This window comes from Ischnura elegans, unplaced genomic scaffold, assembly GCF_921293095.1.
Source record: "Ischnura elegans unplaced genomic scaffold, ioIscEleg1.1, whole genome shotgun sequence".
Classification (NCBI taxonomy): domain Eukaryota; kingdom Metazoa; phylum Arthropoda; class Insecta; order Odonata; family Coenagrionidae; genus Ischnura; species Ischnura elegans.
In genome coordinates, this window is record NW_025791724.1 from 78,738 (window position 1) to 102,758 (window position 24,021).

General features: G+C 40.6%; 1 protein-coding gene, 1 non-coding gene and 1 pseudogene across 2 annotated transcripts; all 3 read left to right on the plus strand.

Moving 5' to 3' along the window:
• Positions 1-1,370: 1,370 nt before the first annotated feature.
• Positions 1,371-1,489, plus strand: LOC124173644 (annotated as a pseudogene).
• A 9,441-nt stretch (positions 1,490-10,930) lies between these two features.
• Positions 10,931-11,049, plus strand: LOC124173647. Its single transcript, XR_006868681.1, has one exon. It is a non-coding gene; the product is annotated as a 5S ribosomal RNA (ribosomal RNA).
• A 9,910-nt stretch (positions 11,050-20,959) lies between these two features.
• On the plus strand, positions 20,960-23,656 carry LOC124173612 (late histone H1-like). The gene has a single exon (XM_046553033.1). The coding sequence runs from the start codon at positions 22,797-22,799 to the stop codon at positions 23,583-23,585; it is 789 nt and encodes a 262-aa protein (XP_046408989.1). The 5' UTR covers positions 20,960-22,796; the 3' UTR covers positions 23,586-23,656.
• Positions 23,657-24,021: the final 365 nt, after the last annotated feature.

Here is a 24,021-nt window from a genome sequence, read left to right on the forward strand (position 1 = left end):
GCGCGTTGCTCAAGGCGGCATGGGCTGCCGGCAGCGCCTCCTCTCACGAGTTAAAAAAATCGCTCGCATCAGCGCGGGCGGTTGCCGACATTGTTCGCCCGGGCGAGGCATTCTTGGTCAAGCGCTTGTATGAACGGGTTTTAAGGGGAGGGGAGGGGGGTTCTGCGCCCCCCTCCGCCAACTCGTGGAGGAACTGGGCGGCATGCAGGGTGGAGGAGTGTGTCGCCAGTGTTATGTTTGGCGTGATTGCGGGCCTTCAGCTCACAAGGGTAAATCTTTTTAAAATGGGTCTGGCTGACGCGCCCCTCTGCCCTGTGTGTAATCACATGGATGACCTGCCCCACCATGTCCTCGGCTGTGGCGATAGCCCGAGGGCATGGAGGGCTATTAGAGATATTTTTTTTCATCTAGATTCCTTTGGTACTTGTCCTCGGCTTGACGACCATACACTCTTAACTTTGAATTTCAAACTTTTTCCTTCTTTTAAAACCAATGCACTTTCGGCCATCATTTCTAAATTTACCTTCTTAACATTACAAAGAAAGCCAGTGGGAGAAGGGCTCCTAAGTTTCGTGTTGTGTGCTCCATTACCCGGCGCACCGCCGAACTTTCGTTCCTTTTTAAAAAATGTTTTCATGGAGATCGTGGACTTTGACCCCGGTTAATTCAACGCCCAGATGGACAAACAAATGATGTGAATGAGAAATGGAATGACAGAATAAATTTAGGGAAAAACCAGATGGGAAGCTCTTAGAGCGCATTTTATGCTTGTGAGCTCAGAAAGTTACGGTGGCCTGGTGGATCGGCGCCCGGCCAGTAAGGAGAAGTATGGAGTGTCTGGTCCGGGTGTTCGAATCCCCAGGCTCCCTTGTCCAATTTTTTCTGTTAAAAACATTTCTTAGAAGATTTCAATAGGGAAGAATCTTTACAAATATGTAACAATTGTTTCATTCTTAATTAAAAATGATTGTTTATTTGCTTTATTCAAGGAAGAGAAAAAAAAGAACTTTTTTTTGTAACCGCATCGTGAGTGCATTCTGAAGCTTTTATTGGTTGTTTTTCCCATCTCGAGTGTAAAGCAGCGATGGCCTAGTGGATCGACGCCCGGCTGGTGTGCGAAGTGCTGTGTTTTAGCTGGGTGTTCGAGTCCCCGGGCCGCCAACTTTGGAAGAAAAGAAATTATTTTTTCTTTTTTAATATGCCAATAATTTTTGCCCTTTATCTGTTGCAATGGGAAAAAAAAGAGGACTTTAAAAGGCTTTAATTTAACTGTACAATTTTGTTGTTGTGCAGCTTCCCATTCTCTTATGTACGAATGTTTTTTTTTTTTTTTCCATGATGTATGTATTTTGATATTTGAAATAATAAATGTTTTGAATCATACCACGTTGAATACACCGGTTCTCGTCCGATCACCGAAGTTAAGCAACGTCGGGCCCGGATAGTACTTGGATGGGTGACCGCCTGGGAACACCGGGTGCTGTTGGTATCACTTTTTATTTTTTTCCCCTATCCTTATGATAACTAATTACAAGTTATTCACCACATGCATGCGTTGAAGGATGTGCATTGCATTTTCTTTCGCGTGAAATGGCAGTACTCCCACTTCCTTCAAGTGAAACGATTGAAACACGCCACTTCAGTTTTCCCAGTTAACTTTTCCTTATCGCGCAGAACGCTGCCTTTGTGCAGTCCATGCCATTTCTTAGGCCCATACCATTCCTTCCGTATTCTACACGTAAGTTACTCACATCGTACATACTGAAAAAAATCATATCGCTCGAGTAAATTCCGTAAGTGTAGTAAATGACATCTCATGAAGGAAACGTCGGTGATTACAGCGAAAATTATATTGTTCCACGAACGATCGATATAACTTTTTTATTCACCACTCTTGGATAATATATTTCTGTTCCTAGGTTGATACATTCGTTATGTCATTCATAGAGAAACCGCGCTTAAAACAGTCAAGCCCGGAAAATTTAAATAAAGTAATGTAACGCCGAACAATATACTTCTCGAAATTATTCCTTGAGAGAACTGCTTTTCCTGTCTGCATTCCATAATGCTCCATTTCCAGCGAATCCATTTTTAAAATTGAATGCATACCCAAAATAATTTCGATCATGAAACAGTTGACACAACAACAGGCGACATTTACTAAGCGATGGGAGCTGAAAGAAATCGCCATTACAGTAACAAGCACACCGTTGCTACAGACATTTTTCAGAAACACATTTTCAAATATCGAGTACATGAAATAACGGAATTGAGAGACACTAAAGCACATCCGACTACTGCGGGAAACTGGCAACTATTAAACTTAAAAAAATATTTTAACTCAGCTACCACGAGCTATGCATTGCCAGAAAATGCCGAGAAAAATTCTTTAAAAAAAGAAGACGAAGGTCAATTTGTGAAATGCTTTCAACGATTAGTATTCTCCTTTTAGATTTTCTGGAAACGAAAATTAATTCATAGCGTAATAATTAAAACCCTGCTACGTGCGATTCCCTTCATTAACCGGATCGGCTATTGATCATTCATCATTCCTTTTCTTACACGTGTGTAGCGTCAAAAGGTGGAAGATACAAACGACGTAATGTCAGCTGTCACTGACAAACTTGCAACAATGTAATAATTAATCTCGTCATCCGCATCCCGGGACAAGTATTGCATCGTGAGTGCTCAAAAAGTAACACGCGCTGCCGCTAGATGGTGCGAGGGAGGCCACTCCGCAGTCCGGTGCCTGCCTCGCCGGGCGCGTGCAAACACAAGTTTGAACGTTCGATCCCCCGAGGGAGAGCGCACCCGGGCTATTGTTTACGACCGAGGTCAACAATGCCAATGCATACGCTGTCGAGTCCTCGGATCTTGACTGTCTCGAACAATTGCTATTAATGACAGCAATGGCACATAGCCTTTTCGTCCGAAGACGCAAAGCTTGCGTCCGTTTCGCACGTAAAATCACTTTTAAATTCAATCTATGAACACATCATTGTAAACCTGCACATTTCTCTCATTTCTCATCGTTGGTGAATGTTAATTTTGACTGAAGGAAATTAAATCCGGGCAATGCTATTAACTGCCGACCACCGAGCGTCGCTCGGCGTATCGCATTTCATTTTCGCGTTCAAAACTAGCGGACCACTTCCACTCCCATACGAATTGAGTTCCTGCAAGTCTCGACACGCACACTGACTAGGCAGCCGGTATCGGGGGTGTCGAGCCTGGAGAAAAGCAAAACAAAATGCTGCCGTCCGAACTTGCGTGTCATGCGATGGATAAAATTGTGCTCCCGGAACATGAAGGACGCAATTTCTTTCTTTCATTATGTCTCGTTTACGTTGTAATGGCACGCTTGCAATCGGTTAAACGGACAAAGCTTGCAGATGCATTCGAGAAATATATTAATCGCGGAGTTGTTTCGTGAACGATTCATTACATCAATTCAATTACAGATTTATTGTAACAGTTACTCATCAAACGCACGACGTCCTACGAAGCACAATTTCGACGGCCTATCAAAGACAATGAAACGCAAACGTACGATACTTACTATCGATACTTAATTCGCAACAATAAGAATTTTTCAATGCAAGCAATTAGTAGTGGTACACTTCCCACACGCAAATCGGTGCAACAACTTCAGCGTTAGTACTTGTTCAAACAATTGAAAACAACAGCAATGAAACCAGCAAACACCCGGTTGCTAAGGATAATTAGCACGTCAACAATCACATTTCTCATTCCCTTTCCCGGGAAAGACCAGCGATTAAAAAGTTTGATGTAATGACATCGAGTAATTATCACCCATGGCGAAAGCTTTTGAAATTTCGATCCCCTACGGTTACCTCGTAACAATCAGTAACGCATTGAAAGAGCACAGTTTACATTTTTTCCCGAAAATCATAACACATGCGGTGTGCGAAAATGAGTGTCGAGGACTTAAAATAGTCTTCGACGCTTTGCACAATGCGTTCCCACATTTCCGATAACCAACGATGAACATAATTTTGCAAAATCACAAATAAACTTGCGTATGAGTGCCGCTACTTACAACATTTCACGGTTTCCATTCAATCATATGACAATGGCGTTTTGCTGGTCTCCAATTTCACGAGTCTGAGGAAACGTTTGTGATTTGACGTTTTACAATTAATTCCTTTTCCATATCCGATAAAATTCTTTTGGCCTCCGTGATGCTAACACTACGCTTTTCAAGTCACATGTCAAATCAACACAGCATTACCATGGAATGTTATCGTTGCCCTAATTAATTATGTAGTTCCGCTGCGAAGAAGTTATGAAATATCACACAAGGAATTATATTCGGACGAAAGGCACGTTAACAATAATCAACGCCGGCTGACATTGGAAATGCGGTGTTCACTATTCGACATCGCTGACTGCTTTCATAACAGCAGTCCAAATACATAGCATTACACTTATTATTAATCCGGATCTGCCAATGTACATAACTTCACACATACAGAGTATACGACCACGATGTAACACCGTAAACACTTCCATTAAAATATTCCGTAATAAATTTTGTGAAACCAAACAATCCGTTGCTAAGGAATTCGCGAAAAATGTTCTTCCTTCAACTCCTTCGTCAACATTTCAAACAGTGCACAGTGCCTAAGATACAAAGTGCAAGGGAAAACCATCAACGTCTTAGCACATTCAAAGGCAAACACTTTTAAATTATGCCACGATTCACTCAACTTGTAACAATTAAGGACGCCACGACTAATTTATGTTTTCTTACGATGCACAATTAAACGCTGGGATCAATCAACCGTCATCATCGTCAAACAGTGTATTAATCACATCACAGTTCACTTTTCTACACAAAAGAGAAAGCCAAGGAATAACACAGACAACGATTATGAATGTAAAAAGTAGAAAAATAAGTAACAGCGTACTTACTCGGCTCTTCGGCTGTAGATCACAATCGCTGTTGTCAACACACTTCATTCCCGTACATTTAACTAACTTTTCCTATGCATCCAGCGACACAAACACTTTCAATCCTTTCCTCACGATTGCCAAGCGTCACAAAGAACACTACAGAACCGGCGTTATGTCAGTTACAGCTGATAAACATTATACAATTATCACTGATATTAGTTACTCGCGACGTCTTCTCACTACAGCTGCCGCAGCAAGAGCGATCGAGTGGTAATACAGATTCGGCCGCTAGATGGTGCGGGGGGAACCTCCAGCAGTCCACTGCGCGCATCGCTGTTGGGAATTAGGAATCGCGCGTGGGAAAGCAATTGGGATAATTATTCGCAACGCAGCGGCAAAATGCGAATCCTTGCCATACCTAATGAACCATCGATTGTCATTGGTCGTGAACTATTAATGTTCTCCACAACAATGGCACATCGAACGACCAAATCCCCGCCTTAAAGTCGCATATAATATCGTAAATTAAGCCAAGATTCAAGCGCAATGTGGTGAACATTTGCATAATTGGAATATAGAGTACTCTTGTACCTCAAAATATCCACCAAAACGTACCTCATGATGCAGAGTCTTACGTGGTTTTCGACGATTTCCAAGCGATTTTAAACCAATATATCAAGTACGGATGTCACTGTTAACATTCGTATGGCGAAGGAAATGATGTAGCAATCAGGAATTACTGAAAGAGGCAGTACAATCTGGGAAATGTTTGTGAGTTTGCCTTTGACGTTTGAAAAGTAATTCCTCTACTACGTCCGATAACATTCCTTGGGCTCCGTTATGCTAACAGTTCGCTTTTAAAATCACATGTTAAGTTATCACAGCTTACCATTAAACTGCCCAAATTATTTACGTTATAATATCCCTGCCCTAATATTTACGTTATTCCGCTGCCAAGAAAAAATGAAATAGCACAAAAGGAATTACATTCCCACGAAAGGAACGTTAAGAATAACCAACGACGCCTGACGGTAGGAATGGGACGTGTAATCGTCAACATCGTTAATTGTTCTTTCATTGCACTTGCTAGACTTAGCATTGACACGTATTACTAATCAAGATCTGCCAATTAAAATCACTTCACTCATGCAAATTTAAGGACGACGATATAACACGCTAAACACTTCCATTTAATTATTCCGTATTCACTAATGTGAAACCAGCAATCCGTTGCTAAGGAAAAAATTAGCGAAAAATATTCTTCCTTCCACTCTTTCGTCAACATTTCAAACAGTGCACAGTGCCTAACATACAAAGTGCAAGGGATAACCATCAACGCCTTAGCACAGAAAAGGCAAACAGTTTTAAATTAAGCCACGATTCACTCAACTTGTAACAATTAAGGACGCCACGAATAATTTCGGTTTTCTTAGGATACACAATTACACGTTGGGATCAATCAACCGTCATCATCGTCAAACAGTGAATTAATCACTACACAGTTTACTTTTCCACACGAAAGAGAAACGAAAGGAACAACACAGTCAACGAATACGAGCGTGAAAAGTGTTTAAATAAGTAATAGCGTACTTACTCGGCTCGCTGGTTGTGGATCACAGTATTCACCTGCACGGCTATCAGAATCGCTGTTTTCATCACACTATTGATTCTCGTGCATTTCACTCACTTTTCCTATACATCCATCGACACAGACACTTTCACTCATTTCCTCGCGTTTGCTGTGCGTCACAAAGAACACTACATAACCGGCGTTATGTGATTAACCACTGATAAACATGGACTAATTATAACTGATAATAATTATTCGCGTCGTCTTCTCACGACAGCTACCGCTGATCGAGTAGTAATTCAGAATCCGCCGACAGATGGCGCGGGAGGCCTTTTCGCAGTCGCTCGCCGTGGACGTCCAGAGCGGAATTTGAAATATCGTCTCTCGGTGGGATTTCTATCCCGGATTGCGACTCGGCGCAAATATGCGAACGCTAGCCACGATGAATGATTTATCGACTCATCCGCGGTCAATTGTCGTGAAATGCGGAAAAACAAATGTTGTCATTTACAACAATGAAACACCGCACTGTATTCCAACGACGCGAAGCACGGAATATATGTAAATAATCCATTCATCAAACACAGTATCGTTTAAACGTACATGATCGGAACACGACCGCCTCGTAAATGATCATCTGCCAGTGAAGTGACGACTGTCAAGCGGTGTCTTTCCTCCGCCCGCGATTTGCATTTCATTTCGGCGTTCGGAGGGAGCGGACCGCTTCGACTCCAGGCAGGAATACACTCCGTGCGGCTGACGATTCTCGGCATCGCGGGTGCAGGGCAGGGGGCCGCGAGGCAGAGAACATCTCGGACGTAGGTGCTCGTCGCGATAACACGGATAAGCGGGGAAAGAACTCGGCTCGGTTATACCTTAGGTTAGGTGATTAGAAGTGATTCATTGATTAGCCGTAAATACCGGACCATTTCATTAGCATATCGATTCCGCGACGAATGCAGTGAGCGATTTAACTGTTTGTCACCGTTCCTTCCTACTCTGAAAATGTTTCGTGCCCGAGTTGCTGCCCGCAGTTGTCCACGATTCAATTTTACATTTTCCCTAACGGTACCGTAAGTTCTTACTACATTTTTGCATGCCACGGTGAATGACAATCGTTCTCCAGTCTCTTTGCCATCGGAGTGAAGCGGAAATTACATCCTTTCGCGAGCGATCGAAGAATTTCCTTATGCGAATTAATTATTCCTCGTGAGTAGTCAGGTCTACTTTCCTTCCTCGATTGCACCCTACATACGTCAAATATCCTTCCTCTTCTCAATAAGTGATATCGTCACTGTCTGCCAGTGTCAACGACTTATCCTTAAACCGAACTCCCATAGTTGTACATATTCGCAGTACACGAGAAAAGTTCGCAGATTTTCGGAGTATAGCCGTACATTTAGTCAGTAAAGGGAGAGAACCGATTAATTAATATCTTATGAGTAGGCAATCCACATTTCTCTACACTGTATTAAAACGCACGGAACGACTTAATCCGTAGCAATAAATTTCCGTGCCTTCTGCCTTGAGTATATGTTAATGAACACACTCGTCTCTTCCACAATGATTTTCAAAGCATAACTCAATTATTTGGAAAGCTTTTCGTGACATTGAGCAGTTTCGCTTGAGCGCTGAACGATATAGTTACCCTTAGTAACGAAGTTATTTGGTTTCCTGTTGGCTGTTTGCTACACATAAACATTTCAATGCAAGACGTAACGCGAGTACAGCAAATAATGGAAACTTTGCATCGCTAATTCTTTCAACGTTACGTGCGACGTAACATAGCAACCAACGGTGGAAAATCATGGAATTCGCTTATCAAAAATGCCACTTCTTGCAAGTACTGCTAATTTTTATTAATAGGGGAATGTTGTCTGCTTAATATAAATTGCCTCCCGAAGACATATAAGACACGGGAAAAAAAATTCTGTGGCCTGTAAGTTGACAAATAGCAATCCAATTTCATACACTTTACCCAAATCCTTTGCTGATTTCTACCAAATATTTTGATGTCCCTCGTGAACCGAAAACTTTGATAAATTTAGTCATAACTCCATAATTCTAACATAATTTTTTTTCGTGCACCGCATTGGAAACCATTCTTGCCATTGTGTTACTTCAGCATGTTAATTAGGAATGGTTTGCAAGGGAAATGCAGAAAAAGCGAGAATGTTATTGATATTCTCCCCTTCTTCGGTTACTAGTGAATGACTGCGTCTCGTATTAATATACCATAAATTAACTAATAACAAGCTGGTCGCCTATTTCGCACTTGGCTGCGAACTGTCTGAGTATGGTTCCGCCGCCGCCGCTAGATGGTGCGGCGTGCTTCTCCCGGCGATTCACAGACTTTCTCTGCGCACATCGGCCGACGGAAAGGCGGCTACTGAAATAAGAAACATTCCTTCGGGTAACCGCGCGGGTGAGAAAATCCCAGAGCGCCTATTTTCCCCTTCATTAAATCACGGGAATGAAAGAAAATTCTAAAATGTGATGCATCATTCCCAATGCAGTCCCCCGTGACTTTGAAATAAATTTTTAGCCGTGGTGGACACGGAATATCGCAAACACCTTTTCCATACACACCGGAGTCGCGTTAAATGCCGGAATCGTCTAAAATTATGCTCCCTCGTCACGAGCATTTTCTTTCGTTGCAGTTGGAAAGTATTACTTGGCGAATCAGATTATTCAGCGTCCTTAGTGGAAGATGTATTTGTATCCCTCATTCTCTAATTCATTGATGAAGACTGTTTCAGAAAAAACCAGTGCGACGTAATCCATTTCGTGCAGTCAGTTATAAACATTTCCCTCCATACCGTTTCAAAGTTTTATTCGTCCACAAATTTTATGTAACGCACTCTCTCTTCGTGCGAAGTACCGCCACGTGGAAAGAATCCGGGGGTGGGGAAATTCTTGGGTCAACGAAGACAACTTTCCTGGGAACCCGTGTGTGGGGTAGTTCCCACGCTTGGATCCGGGTGGTGGGGGACGGGTTCCCCCACCACGAACCTAAACGCAGCGAGTGGGGCAGGGGACGCCGGGAAGAAAAAAAGAAGTTCCAACGGGCGAATTTTTCAAAAGACGCAATGGCCTCCTTCGTTTGTTTCCCGTCGACGTAAAAAGTGAGTAAGTGTTTTCTATTCATGGCATCATTCAATACCTGCCGTATCGAAAGACTTGCAGGCGAGGATAATCACTCCAATGACAGCAACACATACTTTCATGGCATAGCACCATTAAAAATGTTGGAAAGGTAATCGACTGCCATTAATGGAAGTAGGGTTTTGCAAGGCTTCGAGATAACGTGTAATACTTGAAAAAAAGAAAAAACGCTCAATGTATACCGTTCCTTCGTCAACAGTACACTTTCATTACTTTCACGCAATAGTCATGTCGAGGAATTTATCAATCAATGATCGGTGTACACGTCCAATGAAGTGTTTCCATAGCGCAAGTGAAATTTTAGGGTTGGAAATATTTCCGTCGGGCATACGTTTCACGAAAGCAAATGCCAGTCGCCCGCCTGTATGGGAACATGAAGGGGACTCTTGTTCCCACGGTCGGAAATGGTGGTGGGGGAAGGTACGTCTCCCCGACCGAGAAGCGGCAGCGTGTGACGTAAGCAAGTGTCGGTAGGGGAGAACTTTGAATCGAGGTCGGCTCCCTGCCAACGGACAGTTTTTTTGAAGGGGCGCACTATCGTTCGTCATTCCTCCACGTAAATGTTACGAAATCGGTTCGCATCACAGGGGCAGTAATGCCACCTCATAATCGCAATTGGGAAAAAGAGTGAAGCGCGATAAGCGAGGAAGGATAATAATTTCCTATTCCGTAATATAACTCGGAGTAAAACCACGAATTCCTGTCTCCGTGGCAGTGTGTTGGCATTGGGAGATAGATAAATGACATAAAGAAAAATGTATGAATGTAGGGAAAAACATTTTTTGTTCCAAGAATGGTGAAAACGATTTTTTACACATTGCTTAACCAACAAAGAGCATAACACCGTCAAGTCCGGAAAATGTAGATGAAGAAATTGGAACGACAAGAATTATCTTTCTCAAATTAATTCCCTCGTTACGCATTACATAATCATCTTTTGCCAGAAAATTTCTTTGAAGAAGTAAATGCATCCCTTGCGTTACATCGATCATTAAACAGTCGAAACAACAACAGGCGACATTTACCAATGGATTAAAGCTGAAACGAATCGCCATTACACCAACAAGCACACCGTTACGAAAGACATTTTTCATAAACACATTTTCAAAGATGGACCAAAAGATATAACGGAATTGAGAATTGCTTAAGCATAAAGGGACTGTTGTCTGGAAATGGTAACTATTCAACAGAAACAAAAGCAGATACAACCGCGAAGAAACCAGATCTTCCTTCGATTCTCAAGTCATGATAACTTTTTGAGGATTCGGTCATGTACTCGCCAACGGCCACACCACGTACAATTCACCGGTTCTCGTTCGATCACCGAAGTTAAACTACGTAGGGCCCGGATAGTACTTGGACGGGTGACCGCCTGGGAATACCGGGTGCTGTTGGCATTACTTTTATTCTTCAACTTGTTTAAAAAAAATATTTTCAATCACCTACCGCGAGCAATGCAGAGCAGGAATATGCCGCGAAAATTTCTTTTGAGAAAGAAATGTCACTATGTGAAATATTTTCTACATATTTTATTCGCGTGTTTCAAGAGTGACATTAATGTAGCGTTGGAGAGGAAAGGCTTTGGGAAAAATCCATTTTCAGTCATTACTGCAATCACTTCCTCGGAATTTATTCCCTAATGCGAGAGTTTCGTTGATTCCGATATGTGGTGAATGAGAGAAATAGGTTTGGGAATAATTTTAATTTGCATGCCACGCGACATTTTCCTTCGATCCTCGGTTATCACAGCGGGATTACATACTCTAAAGGCATGGAAATCGGCTTCCGCTTCCCGGTGTCCATTGGGAGATGGCGTGCAGAGGGTTTTTCATTGAATTATTAGAAATAGTTTAAACTACCCAAGTAATTAATAACGGTCATTTTCAGAAAAGATAAGGTTTGAAGATTGTTATCATACCATCGATGTTCAACGGTACATCTCCCTAACCATCCCACGGTACGTTTTCGCGAAAGCACGAAATTTCGATGCTCGATCAACAATACGCCATTACCTTGGCAACGAGGCAAGACGAGAATCAACAACACAGGCGTACGGGTAATGACAGCGCAGCACTCATTGACGTGGAATTAGTTACATTTCTTGGTTAAACGTGGCATTCTCGGATGGTATAATACATTGTATCGTATGCTGGACTCATCGCCTGCCGTTTCACGGAACCGTGTCTCGGGAGGTGGTGCGCCCTAGTGGCAGTTGCGGAACTATCGGCTAGGATTCTTGCATCACGCAAGAACCTCACGGAATTTGAGTAAAAATTGTAGGTATTAAAACGCAATGTGGAAGTGGTACTCGTCGCAAACACTGTGACAAGTGTTCCCTAATGTGCAAGTGAAGTCCCCGTGTCGATGTTGTCCCCGTGTTTGTGAAATGTATGGTAGAAGAAAGGCGGCGCAAAGTGAAGTGTTGGAAGGCGACAGAGGAAAAATTCGGAAAATAAATCCGTTATTGCGTGTGACTGAGAAAATGTGTTAACGCGAAGAAATTGGTAGTGCATACTTTCATGTGAATGTGGTAATTATGTCGTTGCATTGCAAATACAACCAATACATCATTTGTTTGTTCAGGCTGAAGTTGGCCGATGTGTAGGAGTTTGCTGATAAGAAAGGCAAACGATAGGGAAATGTGGGGCGTAATGCAGTGAATTCATACATTAATTCTTTCCATAAATTACTGATCATGTTATTAGTTAAAGGCTGGGCGTCGTTAGGGAAATATAATTTTCATGGTTAAATGTTGGAATGAGCTGTTATGTTGTCAACGCTTCGAGAGTACACAAACTGTGTCATTATGGAAATTAGTTTGTTTTATGCAATTAAACTGGTCAGGAATAAGTGGTTTACCTTTCTTAGCATTTGAAAAGGTATGTGATGGAAATCGATACCCAAGGAGAGATATCATGATAGGTGAAGTTTGCAATTTGAAAACAAGTCTTAATTGTCGGGGCATTATGCAGAATAACATTGCTATTTGATGTTCGGAAATTGTAAAACTTGACTGGAGTATGCGTTTTAGGAAGTGTATCAATGGAAGCGTTAGTCCATGGCGATAGTTTGGGAATAGAATGATGATTGGGGGAATGTTGATATGTGCAGTTGTGGCATCAGGGCTTGGAGATTACATAATATGTGATATAAATGAAATTGTAATGAGTCGTGCAATGAAACTCGTCAGGAATACGTGCATTAACTCTTCCTTCGTTTTAAAAGTGAACTGGTGTTAATCCGTGAAAGAACATAGTTTTGATAAGGGAACGGCAGACATTTGTGTGGCTGAGTAAATGAAATTCCAATTGTGATATTCAAAATTATTCATAAAAACCATAATTACCGAGGGATTCTGACGGGATGCGTTCTAAAACGTTAACAATAGTAAAACATACATTAGTGTCGAGTTTCGTAGCGTTAGAGTAATTAGTTTAAAAAATATTCCGGTTGAAGTGACTGAAATATTGCAGAGGCTAAATATTGAATAACAACATTATGTCCTATAGACAGTGAAAACCAGCGGATTCTGGTGGGACAAGTTTTAAAACAATAGGAGAGATAAGGCAATTGTCGGTGACGAGTGTCAGTGCGATTGAATCAATGGTTGAATTAATATGTTACAATGTGTGTATGACATAATGACATTAAATGTGTCATACTCAAAATTATTCATAAAAACCATAATTACCGAGGGATTTTGACGGGATGCGTTTTAAAACGTTAACAATAGTAAAACATACGTTAGTGTCGAGTTTCGTAGCGTTAGAGTAATTAGTTTAAAAAATATTCCAGTTGAAGTGACTGAAATATTGCACAGGCTAAATAATGAATAACAACATTATGTCCTATAAACAGTGAAAACCAGCGGATTTTGGTGGGACAAGTTTTAAAACAATAGGAGAAATAAGGCAATTGTCGGTGACGAGTGTCAGTGCGATTGAATCAATGGTTGAATTAATATGTTACAATGTGTGTATGACATAATGACATTAAATGTGTCATACTCAAAATTATTCATAAAAACCATAATTACCGAGGGATTTTGACGGGATGCGTTTTAAAACGTTAACAATAGTAAAACATACGTTAGTGTCGAGTTTCGTAGCGTTAGAGTAATTAGTTTAAAAAATATTCCGGTTGAAGTGACTGAAATATTGCAGAGGCTAAATATTGAATAACAACATTATGTCCTATAAACAGTGAAAACCAGCGGATTTTGGTGGGACAAGTTTTAAAACAATAGGAGAGATAAGGCAATTGTCGGTGACGAGTGTCAGTGCGATTGAGTCAATGGTTTAATTAATATGTTACAATGTGTGAATGACAAAATGACATTAAATGTGTCACACTCAAAATTATTCATAAAAACCATAATTACCGAGGGATTTTGACGGTATGCGTTTTAAAACGTTAACAATAGTAAAACATACGTTAGTGTCGAGTTTCGTATCGTTAGAATAATTAGTTTTAAAAATATTCCAGTAGAAGTGCCTGAAAAATTGCAGAGGATAAATATTGAATAACAACATTATGTCCTATAAACAGTGAAAACCAGCGGATTTTGGTGGGACAAGTTTTAAAACAATAGAAGAAATAAGGCAATTGTTGGTGACGAGTGTCAGTGCGATTGAGTCAATGGTTTAATTGATATGTTACATTGTGTGTATGACAAAATGACATTAAATGTGTCACACTCAAAATTATTCATAAAAACCATAATTACCGAGGGATTTTGACGGGATGCATTTTAAAACGTTAACAATAGTAAAACATACGTTAGTGTCGAGTTTCGTAGCGTTAGAGTAATTAGTTTAAAAAATATACCGGTTGAAGTGACTGAAATATTGCAGAGGCTAAATATTGAAAAACAACATTATGTCCTATAGACAGTGAAAACCAGCGGATTTTGGTGGGACAAGTTTTAAAACAATAGGAGAAATAAGGCAATTGTCGGTGACGAGTGTCAGTGCGATTGAATTAATGGTTGAATTAATATGTTACAATGTGTGTATGACATAATGACATTAAATGTGTCATACTCAAAATTATTCATAAAAACCATAATTACCGAGGGATTTTGACGGGATGCGTTTTAAAACGTTAACAATAGTAAAACATACGTTAGTGTCGAGTTTCGTAGCGTTAGAGTAATTAGTTTAAAAAATATTCCGGTTGAAGTGACTGAAATATTGCAGAGGCTAAATATTGAAAAACAACATTATGTCCTATAGACAGTGAAAACCAGCGGATTTTGGTGGGACAAGTTTTAAAACAATAGGAGAGATAAGGCAATTGTCGGTGACGAGTGTCAGTGCGATTGAATGAATGGTTGAATTAATATGTTACAATGTGTGTATGACATAATGACATTAAATGTGTCATACTCAAAATTATTCATAAAAACCATAATTACCGAGGGATTTTGACGGGATGCGTTTTAAAACGTTAACAATAGTAAAACATACGTTAGTGTCGAGTTTCGTAGAGTTAGAGTAATTAGTTTAAAAAATATACCGGTTGAAGTGACTGAAATATTGCAGAGGCTAAATATTGAAAAACAACATTATGTCCTATAGACAGTGAAAACCAGCGGATTTTGGTGGGACAAGTTTTAAAACAATAGGAGAGATAAGGCAATTGTCGGTGACGTGTGTCAGTGCGATTGAATGAATGGTTGAATTAATATGTTACAATGTGTGTATGACATAATGACATTAAATGTGTCATACTCAAAATTATTCATAAAAACCATAATTACCGAGGGATTTTGACGGGATGCGTTTTAAAACGTTAACAATAGTAAAATATACGTTAGTGTCGAGTTTCGTAGCGTTAGAGTAATTAGTTTAAAAAATATTCCGGTTGAAGTGACTGAAATATTGCAGAGGCTAAATATTGAATAACAACATTATGTCCTATAAACAGTGAAAACCAGCGGATTTTGGTGGGACAAGTTTTAAAACAATAGGAGAGATAAGGCAATTGTTGGTGACGAGTGTCAGTGCGATTGAGTCAATGGTTTAATTAATATGTTACAATGTGTGTATGACAAAATGACATTAAATGAGTCACACTCAAAATTATTCATAAAAACCATAATTACCGAGGGATTTTGACGGGATGCGTTTTAAAACGTTAACAATAATGAAACATACGTTAGTGTCGAGTTTCGTAGCGTTAGAATAATTAGTTTGAAAAATATTCCGGTTGAAGTGACTGAAATATTGCAGAGGCTAAATATTGAAAAACAACATTATGTCCTATAAACAGTGAAAACCAGCGGATTTTGGTGGGACAAGTTTTAAAACAATAGGAGAAATAAGGCAATTGTCGGTGACGAGTGTCAGTGCGATTGAATCAATGGTTGAATTAATATGTTACAATGTGTGTATGACATAATGACATTAAATGTGTCATACTCAAAATTATTCATAAAAACCATAATTACCGAGGGATTTTGACGGGATGCGTTTTAAAACGTTAACAATAGTAAAACATACGTTAGTGTCGAGTTTCGTAGCGTTAGAGTAATTAGTTTAAAAAATATTCCGGTTGAAGTGACTGAAATATTGCAGAGGCTAAATATTGAATAACAACATTATGTCCTATAAACAGTGAAAACCAGCGGATTTTGGTGGGACAAGTTTTAAAACAATAGGAGAGATAAGGCAATTGTCGGTGACGAGTGTCAGTGCGATTGAGTCAATGGTTTAATTAATATGTTACAATGTGTGAATGACAAAATGACATTAAATGTGTCACACTCAAAATTATTCATAAAAACCATAATTACCGAGGGATTTTGACGGGATGCGTTTTAAAACGTTAACAATAGTAAAACATACGTTAGTGTCGAGTTTCGTATCGTTAGAATAATTAGTTTTAAAAATATTCCAGTAGAAGTGCCTGAAAAATTGCAGAGGATAAATATTGAATAACAACATTATGTCCTATAAACAGTGAAAACCAGCGGATTTTGGTGGGACAAGTTTTAAAACAATAGGAGAAATAAGGCAATTGTTGGTGACGAGTGTCAGTGCGATTGAGTCAATGGTTTAATTGATATGTTACATTGTGTGTATGACAAAATGACATTAAATGTGTCACACTCAAAATTATTCATAAAAACCATAATTACCGAGGGATTTTGACGGGATGCATTTTAAAACGTTAACAATAGTAAAACATACGTTAGTGTCGAGTTTCGTAGCGTTAGAGTAATTAGTTTAAAAAATATACCGGTTGAAGTGACTGAAATATTGCAGAGGCTAAATATTGAAAAACAACATTATGTCCTATAGACAGTGAAAACCAGCGGATTTTGGTGGGACAAGTTTTAAAACAATAGGAGAAATAAGGCAATTGTCGGTGACGAGTGTCAGTGCGATTGAATTAATGGTTGAATTAATATGTTACAATGTGTGTATGACATAATGACATTAAATGTGTCATACTCAAAATTATTCATAAAAACCATAATTACCGAGGGATTTTGACGGGATGCGTTTTAAAACGTTAACAATAGTAAAACATACGTTAGTGTCGAGTTTCGTAGCGTTAGAGTAATTAGTTTAAAAAATATTCCGGTTGAAGTGACTGAAATATTGCAGAGGCTAAATATTGAAAAACAACATTATGTCCTATAGACAGTGAAAACCAGCGGATTTTGGTGGGACAAGTTTTAAAACAATAGGAGAGATAAGGCAATTGTCGGTGACGAGTGTCAGTGCGATTGAATGAATGGTTGAATTAATATGTTACAATGTGTGTATGACATAATGACATTAAATGTGTCATACTCAAAATTATTCATAAAAACCATAATTACCGAGGGATTTTGACGGGATGCGTTTTAAAACGTTAACAATAGTAAAACATACGTTAGTGTCGAGTTTCGTAGAGTTAGAGTAATTAGTTTAAAAAATATACCGGTTGAAGTGACTGAAATATTGCAGAGGCTAAATATTGAAAAACAACATTATGTCCTATAGACAGTGAAAACCAGCGGATTTTGGTGGGACAAGTTTTAAAACAATAGGAGAGATAAGGCAATTGTCGGTGACGAGTGTCAGTGCGATTGAATGAATGGTTGAATTAATATGTTACAATGTGTGTATGACATAATGACATTAAATGTGTCATACTCAAAATTATTCATAAAAACCATAATTACCGAGGGATTTTGACGGGATGCGTTTTAAAACGTTAACAATAGTAAAACATACGTTAGTGTCGAGTTTCGTAGCGTTAGAGTAATTAGTTTAAAAAATATACCGGTTGAAGTGACTGAAATATTGCAGAGGCTAAATATTGAAAAACAACATTATGTCCTATAGACAGTGAAAACCAGCGGATTTTGGTGGGACAAGTTTTAAAACAATAGGAGAAATAAGGCAATTGTCGGTGACGTGTGTCAGTGCGATTGAATGAATGGTTGAATTAATATGTTACAATGTGTGTATGACATAATGACATTAAATGTGTCATACTCAAAATTATTCATAAAAACCATAATTACCGAGGGATTTTGACGGGATGCGTTTTAAAACGTTAACAATAGTAAAACATACGTTAGTGTCGAGTTTCGTAGCGTTAGAGTAATTAGTTTAAAAAATATTCCGGTTGAAGTGACTGAAATATTGCAGAGGCTAAATATTGAATAACAACATTATGTCCTATAAACAGTGAAAACCAGCGGATTTTGGTGGGACAAGTTTTAAAACAATAGGAGAGATAAGGCAATTGTTGGTGACGAGTGTCAGTGCGATTGAGTCAATGGTTTAATTAATATGTTACAATGTGTGTATGACAAAATGACATTAAATGTGTCACACTCAAAATTATTCATAAAAACCATAATTACCGAGGGATTTTGACGGGATGCGTTTTAAAACGTTAACAATAATAAAACATACGTTAGTGTCGAGTTTCGTAGCGTTAGAACAATTAGTTTGAAAAATATTCCGGTTGAAGTGACTGAAATATTGCAGAGGCTAAATATTCAATAACAACGTTATGTCCTATAAACAGTGAAAACCAGCGGATTTTGGTGGGACAAGTTTTAAAACAATAGGAGAGATAAGGCAATTGTCGGTGACGAGTGTCAGTGCGATTGAATTAATGGTTGAATTAATATGTTACAATGTGTGTATGACAAAATGACATTAAATGTGTCATACTCAAAATTATTCATAAAAACCATAATTACCGAGGGATTTTGACGGGATGCGTTTTAAAACGTTAACAATAGTAAAACATACGTTAGTGTCGAGTTTCGTAGCGTTAGAGTAATTAGTTTAAAAAATATACCGGTTGAAGTGACTGAAATATTGCAGAGGCTAAATATTGAAAAACAACATTATGTCCTATAGACAGTGAAAACCAGCGGATTTTGGTGGGACAAGTTTTAAAACAATAGGAGAAATAAGGCAATTGTCGGTGACGAGTGTCAGTGCGATTGAATTAATGGTTGAATTAATATGTTACAATGTGTGTATGACAAAATGACATTAAATGTGTCATACTCAAAATTATTCATAAAAACCATAATTACCGAGGGATTTTGACGGGATGCGTTTTAAAACGTTAACAATAGTAAAACATACGTTAGTGTCGAGTTTCGTAGCGTTAGAGTAATTAGTTTAAAAAATATTCCGGTTGAAGTGACTGAAATATTGCAGAGGCTAAATATTGAAAAACAACATTATGTCCTATAGACAGTGAAAACCAGCGGATTTTGGTGGGACAAGTTTTAAAACAATAGGAGAAATAAGGCAATTGTCGGTGACGAGTGTCAGTGCGATTGAATTAATGGTTGAATTAATATGTTACAATGTGTGTATGACAAAATGACATTAAATGTGTCATACTCAAAATTATTCATAAAAACCATAATTACCGAGGGATTTTGACGGGATGCGTTTTAAAACGTTAACAATAGTAAAACATACGTTAGTGTCGAGTTTCGTAGCGTTAGAGTAATTAGTTTAAAAAATATTCCGGTTGAAGTGACTGAAATATTGCAGAGGCTAAATATTGAAAAACAACATTATGTCCTATAGACAGTGAAAACCAGCGGATTTTGGTGGGACAAGTTTTAAAACAATAGGAGAAATAAGGCAATTGTCGGTGACGAGTGTCAGTGCGATTGAATGAATGGTTGAATTAATATGTTACAATGTGTGTATGACATAATGACATTAAATGTGTCATACTCAAAATTATTCATAAAAACCATAATTACCGAGGGATTTTGACGGGATGCGTTTTAAAACGTTAACAATAGTAAAACATACGTTAGTGTCGAGTTTCGTAGCGTTAGAGTAATTAGTTTAAAAAATATTCCGGTTGAAGTGACTGAAATATTGCAGAGGCTAAATATTGAATAACAACATTATGTCCTATAAACAGTGAAAACCAGCGGATTTTGGTGGGACAAGTTTTAAAACAATAGGAGAAATTAGGCAATTGTCGGTGACGAGTGTCAGTGCGATTGAATTAATGGTTTAATTAATATGTTACACTCCCTGGCTGTCGACATGAAATTCCTAGGGTCAAACTCAATATTATTTATAAAAACCATAATTACTGAGGGATTTTGATGGGAGACATTTTAAAACGTTCTTAAAGTGAAAACAGACATTATTGAGGAGTATCATAGTCTCTGAATGAATACTTTCAAAATACGCCATTTTTTGGGTTGAAAGTAAGCGAAGACTGAATTTTCAATATCAGCATTATGTCATATGAACAGTAAAAACCAGTGGATTTTGATGGGACCGGTTTTAAAACGACAAGAAAATTAAGACAAATATTCGTGACAAGTGTCAGTGCAACGGAGTAAATAGTTTTAAAAATGTGTTACAGTTGCTAATGAGTTAATCAAATTTCCATTTTCATACTCAAAATTATTTCTAAAAACCATAATTACCGTGGGATTTGGACGGGAGACGTTTCAAAACTTAGGTGTATTCAAAAAGAACATTATAGCGGAGTTCCGTAGCCACAGAATGAATACTTTGAAAAATATCCCATATTATGTGTCTGACAGCAAATGCTGATTTTTCAATATCAACGTTATGTCATATGAACAGTAAAAACCAGTGAATTTTGATGGGACCGGTTTTAAAACGACAAGGAAATTAAGGCAATTATTCGTGACTAGTGTCAGTGCGACTGATTCCATGGTTTAAGAAATATATTGTAATCCGTTGCTGACAAAAACAAATTTCCAATGCCATACTCCAAATTATTCATAAAAAGCAATAATTACAGAGGGATTTGGACGGGAGACGTTTTAGAACGTTAACATAAATTGAAACAAACATTATCGTGGACCTTCAGTGCGACGGAATTGAAAATTTCAACAATGTTCCATGCTCTGTGCCCGTCACATTGCAAAGTGTCCGTTTAAACTCAACAAGTGAGCGTGGAAACCACACTTCCGGTCGGATTTTCATGAGGCACGTTTTAAAACGTGCAGAAAAATGACAATTAATTATTTGGAGACAAAGTTCGACAGAATAATAGCTACGTTAATGCCACATACGTGGCTACTGCGACAGCGCACGATGTATTCGTCGTAGGCGTGTGACATTTCGTCATAACATGCAGATTGTCACTTCATGCATTGCAATAGGGATATGTGAAGTTCGAAAGGAATAACTCCGAAGTCGTACTCGCTCTTTTCCTTCGTAATTCCGCAATCAGACAGTGAAATGCATCGGAAATATTGACAAACGAAGTAAGTCAAAGGAAAATTGATTTGCCAAAAGAGGTAATTGTAAGAATGCCGAAACAACAAATACCACGTTTCAGGAAATAGCAAAGTTAGGTTTAAAACTTGGACGTTACCGTAGAGAGTGGAATTAATCCACAGAACAATGTACGAAAAACTAACAAAGGGAAAGTTATCGATCGGCGATGTGAAGAGTACATCTTTTCCCTTGCACGTCCGCATTCACGAATACACGTTCCTGCGGGAAAGACACATCATTTCCAATCCCGAAGTGGCGTGTGGTAATTTAAGTAATACGTGTAACGCGCTACGTCGTCACAATGTTGTAGGGAACGGTAATTCATTTTCACAAAAGTCATTCAAAATCAGCCTTCTCACACACAGAAAATCGCAGTCATCAATTTCCAGAATCGCACGCTAGACCAGAAATATCCTGCGACTCGAGTATGGAAAAGCCAGCCTCACTCGACAATCCCTCCCGTCGAGGCGTAATTTTTTTTTCACCAACCTTTCGCAATCCCTGCCCAGGAATCAAATTCACCACATTCCCCCCCAGAATAGGCACAGAAAGCGCACGGAGTGAAACGAACGGGGCGAACCGAAAACCGTAGGAGCGTCAAACGGAGTCATTCCATTTCCTTCGAATATCACGACTCGCGGCGCAATCGGAATACTCTCGCGACATTCAGCCCCCGCCGGAAAGGGGAAACGATAATCGAGTGCCGCCGTTTGTGGAATAACGGCACGAGAACAAAAATTATGGACATTCGTCCGCTTCTCCCGGGGATCGCGGGTTCGCGGCAGCGCGAACGATCGCAGTCGCACGCGGAAAGAGTGATTTCGGCGTCGCGAAAAGGCGAGATCGAGGGAAACAGTCGCGTTTCGGCGACGCCGAAGTGGCGTCTCGATCGTCGATCGAAATCGCCGCAAACTCGGATCGAAAAGTGCAACAGACGAATGCACAACCGCGGATCGAGTCGTCGCGACACGACGCCGATCCGTCCGACAGGCACATCTTCCGACCATCGTTCTCCGTCCGCGGGGCGCCGTCCAGACCGGCGCCGGCGTGCCGGCACACGCAGGAAGGTTCAGAGAAACGGCGAGGCAGGTCGCCGATCGACCACGCGAACCCGCGACGCCACGGCGACACTTTAATTATCGGGTCGGAAGGCGCGCCGGTGACATGCCGTATTTCGCTCGGGCGCCGCGGCGCCCGCGACGTTCCGGTCGCCGACGGCGGGCCGCCCGCGCGCGGCCGGGACTGTCGCCTCGCGCGTCGAGATCGGACGCCGACGTCGGAGCCGCCGGCGCCGTCCGAAACGATAAAGTGCGAGACGAAGTCGAGTACAAAGATTCGAAGGAGAACGCCGACGACAAGTTCGACAGCGGCGAACGCGCTCCGAAATGGTACGATATCTCGAAGGTGGGAAACGCGAAAATTTCATCGCTTCATACCTCTCGTCCGAGACCATGGCAGACGCTACCGCAGCAGCCGCAGCAGCGCCCCCGGCGGCCCAGCCGTCCGGCACCGCAGCCGTCAAGCCCCTGCCCGCCGCCTCCGCAGCATCCAAGAAGGCCAGCAAGGGCGCCGCCTCCAAGAAGGCCCGCGCAAAGCCCTCGCATCCACCGACCTCCGAGATGGTCAACAACGCCGTCAAGAGCCTCAAGGAACGCGGCGGCTCCTCCCTCCAGGCCATCAAGAAGTACATCGCCGCCTCCTACAAGGTCGACGCCGAGAAGCTCTCCCCCTTCATCAAGAAGTACCTCAAGTCCGCCGTCACCTCCGGCACACTCGTGCAGACCAAGGGCAAGGGAGCGTCGGGGTCCTTCAAGCTGAGCTCCACCACGCTGAAGGACAAGGCTGCACCCGCTGCAGCCAAGGCGAAGAAGACCGCAGCCAAGAAGACCGCCGCGGCCAAGAAGCCGAAGCCCGCGAAGAAGGAGAAGGCTGCCACCAAGCGGTCCGCGCCCAAGGAGCGCTCCAAGTCCGCGCCTCCTGCGAAGAAGGCAAAGAAAGCAGACAAGCCCAAGAAGAAGCCCGCAGCAGCCAAGCCAGCGGCGAAGGCAGCAAAGTCCCCATCGAAGGCAAAGAAGGCGCCCACCAAGCCCAAGGCGCCCAAGCCCAAGAAGACGCCCACCAAGCCCAAGCCCGCGGCAGCAAAGAAGGCCGCCGCCGCCCCCAAGAAGAAGTGAGCGACCGAACCTCGCAGGTTCACCGAACTTCGATGTACGCGAAGTTCAATTTAGGCCCTCTTAAGGGCCATCAAGTCATACAGATGACTATTTTCCATGCTTAAAACAAAATTCCAAACTCCTTCACCTTACCCAATAAAGTTTCAAACCTTACCCATTGAAGGAAATGAGTAGATGGACAATATTCCTTCTACAAAACCGCTAATTTTACGTCAAATTAATGCACCTTCCATTGAAGGTTGTCAGATAATTTTTTGGCAGTAAAAATTTACCTATGAACCTAAGTTTCGAAAGAGACGTCTGCTGCAGCAGAAAGCCTGATTGCTCAAAAGAATGAAGTATTTGCGTTTCACATATTTGCAACCAAGACGGTCGATTGTTGAAAACAATGAAATCTTGGCGAATGTCATTGTTGCATTAGTATTTTCCGTGACAA

Coding starts and splice junctions, on each gene's coding strand:
- LOC124173612 (XM_046553033.1), top strand. CDS start 22,797: ATGGTACGATATCTCGAAGGTGGGAAACGCGAAAATTTCATCGCTTCA.